General features: G+C 42.1%; 1 protein-coding gene across 1 annotated transcript; it reads right to left on the bottom strand.

Annotated features, from left to right (window-relative positions):
• On the bottom strand, window positions 1-3,150 carry LOC104968144 (protein FAM83G-like). Its single transcript, XM_010797716.1, has 3 exons — window positions 2,960-3,150; window positions 1,627-2,354; window positions 1-1,079 (listed from the first exon to the last, which is right to left on the bottom strand). The coding sequence occupies exons 1-3, from the start codon at window positions 2,998-3,000 to the stop codon at window positions 1,036-1,038; spliced, it is 813 nt and encodes a 270-aa protein (XP_010796018.1). The 5' UTR covers window positions 3,001-3,150; the 3' UTR covers window positions 1-1,035.
• Between the last annotated feature and the right edge of the window lie 312 nt (window positions 3,151-3,462).

Here is a 3,462-nt window from a genome sequence, read left to right as displayed (position 1 = left end):
TTTGGGGGGAAAAAAGTCAAACTTTTATTTGAAGGCCCAATTTTCTAACGCTGCATGCAGTAGGTGTTGGACTGGAAGTACCGGAGACCAGTAGTCACGTAGTGATTATCTTCTCAATAAAACATCTTTGCTGATGTTTTTTCGAGTCTTCTGGCCAATCAGAATCAAGATTATAGCCGGAAGTCCCCACGGAGAATAACTTTGCGGTAGAACTATTCTTTCTACATCCATGGGTACAACTTCAGACAGAAATGAACACATAATGAAATATGACCCCCGGTTTGATGATTGACAGGTCACAGAACAATGGGAGCTATCTACCCTTACCCACTATTTAAAGTAATTCACACAGACTTTCTCCTCTTTACTCTTCTCGCAGCAAGATGTCAGAACAAAGTGAAAAACAAACAATGGCATAAAATATTATTAATATGTCGGGTAGTAATAGATTTATTTATTTTCTTCTCAGAGTGTACCAGAATGCGTAGTTTATATGTTAGTATTTCTAAATCTCCTGGGGGACAATTCCCCGAGACCCCCCTTCTGGGGTTGGGTTTTCAGGATGTGTGCCTTTTTATGTTATACAGTTCAGCTTTGATTCCATCATCAATTAAACCTTTTTTAAAGCATACTTTAGTTCTGTGAAGGGATATAAGCACTGTACTTCACTTTAATTAATATCGTATGCTGAAAAGCGTATAGATTACAGCACGATTTTTTGTTGAATAGATTTGAGTGCTTCAAAATGTTGGGTCACGATGTATTGACCAAGTAAAAAGTGGGTCCCGAGGCCTGACCAGTTGAGAACCACTGCTTTAGCATATTGATTTTGGAGTCAATATTATATATTTGGCACCATCTCCAAATGTGTCCGTGCACTAAGAACCGTACATTCATGTGGTCTCTCTGTAAGGCACTGGATAAAGCACTTGTATTGCACAGTTTAAGGTGACGTCAGTGTTACAAAAGTCCATTTGTAATCCGTTTTTCAAAAAGATGTGGTTCATTTTGTGGTCAGACAGCAGCAGGTTCTCCTCAGGACACTTTACAAACTTTCTTTCCACCGTGACTCTTAACACCTGAATAAAAACAAAAAACAAAAGCATAGTTAGAAAGAGATAGGAGGTATGAGCATGTAGAATTAATCAGTTTCTACAAAATACTAGACGGGTTCATTTTGTATAGGACAACATCAGACAACTGGTTTTCCAAATCTTTGGGCGTATTACACTTAAAACTAAGATAAGGCTTCCTGTGACTAGAGGTGGAACACGCCCTATTTGAGGTTTTCTATTTCCTGTAGTGTTATATAGGTTTATGTGCAGAATATGTTTCCTTTAAGTTAGTCACAATAGTACAGTGTAAAAGTACTCTTTTCCAAGTAAAAGTCCTTAGCATCTAAGTATTTTACAAGTTATCTTGCATGCTGTGTATTGTGTATGTCACATTGTCCTATGTTTTGTTATTAATAATGTCTTTATGTTAAGGTGGATTTGGAGACCGACGGGTCTAATAAACCCGTAAAAAGACGGATTATGCTGCTGTGGTTGTAGTTGGGAACCACTGGATAAGGTTATTTGCTCATTCTGGATTCAAACTTTATATTTTCCATTGTTCCTGACTTACTCTCGTTGTCCTGTGTGGTGTTGACGGACTGCCTGGAGTTTGTCCTCAGGCCCAGTTTAGTCACCCTCCTGTTGGACGGAGACTTCACGATGTCCTCGTTCTCGTCCGTCCTGTTGCTCTCTGAGGGGTCGGAGCTGATAGGGTCCCCAATTTTGGTATCCAAAATATTCCTATTGGACAATTTCCTCCTGAAGAACTTCCACTTCCACCCGCCCCACCCCTTCTTGTCCTGCTGCTGGAGTCCGTTTGTACTCTTGAAGCTGTCTCCAGGATCCTCAGAGGGCAGGGGACTCAGACGGTCCATCCTCTCGCTGCTGGTCACTCGTGGTCTTCCAACTCCCATCTCATCAAGATCATCCGGCAGAGCTAACAGTCTCTTGGGTCCTGGTTCTTGGAGAGACCCTGTTGGACGTTTGATGTCCCCGAACGCCAGTGCGTATTTGGGGTTGTAGTACTTGTGTGCAGGAACCTTGATTGTAGCATTGCGCGAGTCCCCTATACTGACCTGGAATCGGGAGGTTGTCGCCGGTAGAGGCGGGCGTTTGGGAACCACTTTGGAGCGTAGGGTGGCGTTGATAGCCGGTTTGGTAACGTGGAACTCCTTGTAGAGATCCAGCTTGTCGGAGACGGCGTAAAGCTCTCGGAAATCCTGATCGAAGGAGTCCACCACCTGCCCCGTCATCACCGTGATCATGTTCCGGTCGATACGAGACGTACACCACGAGAAACTGAGACAGAGACGGAGGGTACAACAGTTATCAGCTAAAGTCCTATAAGACGAGGTCAACTTAACTAATGTGCAAAGGAAAGAGAAGGATAGTTTTGGCGAAAACTAAAAAGTACCATGGGGTCAGATTATCATTTTCCAAAGGGGGGGTTCGTTTAGCATGAAACACTTGAAATAACTAAATGATAAGTTAAAAAATAAAGTAGAAAGAAAGTGAAAAACATTTCTGCTAAAAGGTTAGCAATGATTGAGAGTCAGAGCTCAACATTTCAGATGTGTGTATCTCACACTGCTCTGTGACTGTGACTCATGTATCTTTGCTTTTAAATGAAAAATGTCGGAGGTTGTTAACAGGCCCTTTGCTAAGGAGGACGGGTATGGACTCAGTGTTTAAAGAAGTTTAAATGTGGACAGACTGGGACATTCACAGAAAACATGAATCAGGTGTAATGTCAGTTTCTCATCCGGGTCTCAATTACCTCCTGTTGGTGGTTCTGTTTCTCTTCATGACCGCCTCGCTGCAGATTATCCCTTTCATATTCAGAATGCTTAACACTCTGGGACACTTTACACAAGAGCTGTATAAGTGTTGAAGTCAGACCTCACCTGTAGGAGCCAAACGCCACTTTGTCCCCGTCGATGAGCATGTATTTATTACAGAGGGCGCCGGGCACTTTGCCGAAAGACAAACCCAATCCAACGCCCTGAAGAGTTCTGGTTCTGATGTTCTGCAGACACACAGCTTAGGGTTAGGGTTCAGGAGCGTTACCTTGATATCTGTCAGTGCTACGTTCATCTCTTTATGTTAAAGGGTTAGGGTTAGGGTTAGTGTGGCGGCTATATTCCCATTGAATACGGCCGCTCTGAGGCTAAGCTTCACTCATTGATGTGACGGGTATGAATAATAAAGTCTGTACTGAACTCAACGTTTTAAAGATATTTAATACTTTAACGCAAAAGAATAAACAAACAGAATCATACGGTCAACAAAATATATCAGAGCTAAGCTCACCCCCACTGTCATGCTACTAAACTTCCACATATTATATATATATATTAGGGCCGGGACTTTAACGCGTTAATTAAGATTAATTAATTACACAAAAATT

The sequence above is a fragment of the Notothenia coriiceps genome, unplaced genomic scaffold, assembly GCF_000735185.1.
Source record: "Notothenia coriiceps isolate Sejong01 unplaced genomic scaffold, NC01 NC01_scaffold00038327, whole genome shotgun sequence".
NCBI classification, from domain to species: Eukaryota; Metazoa; Chordata; class Actinopteri; order Perciformes; family Nototheniidae; genus Notothenia; species Notothenia coriiceps.
This window is presented reverse-complemented; position numbering and strand designations above follow the sequence as displayed.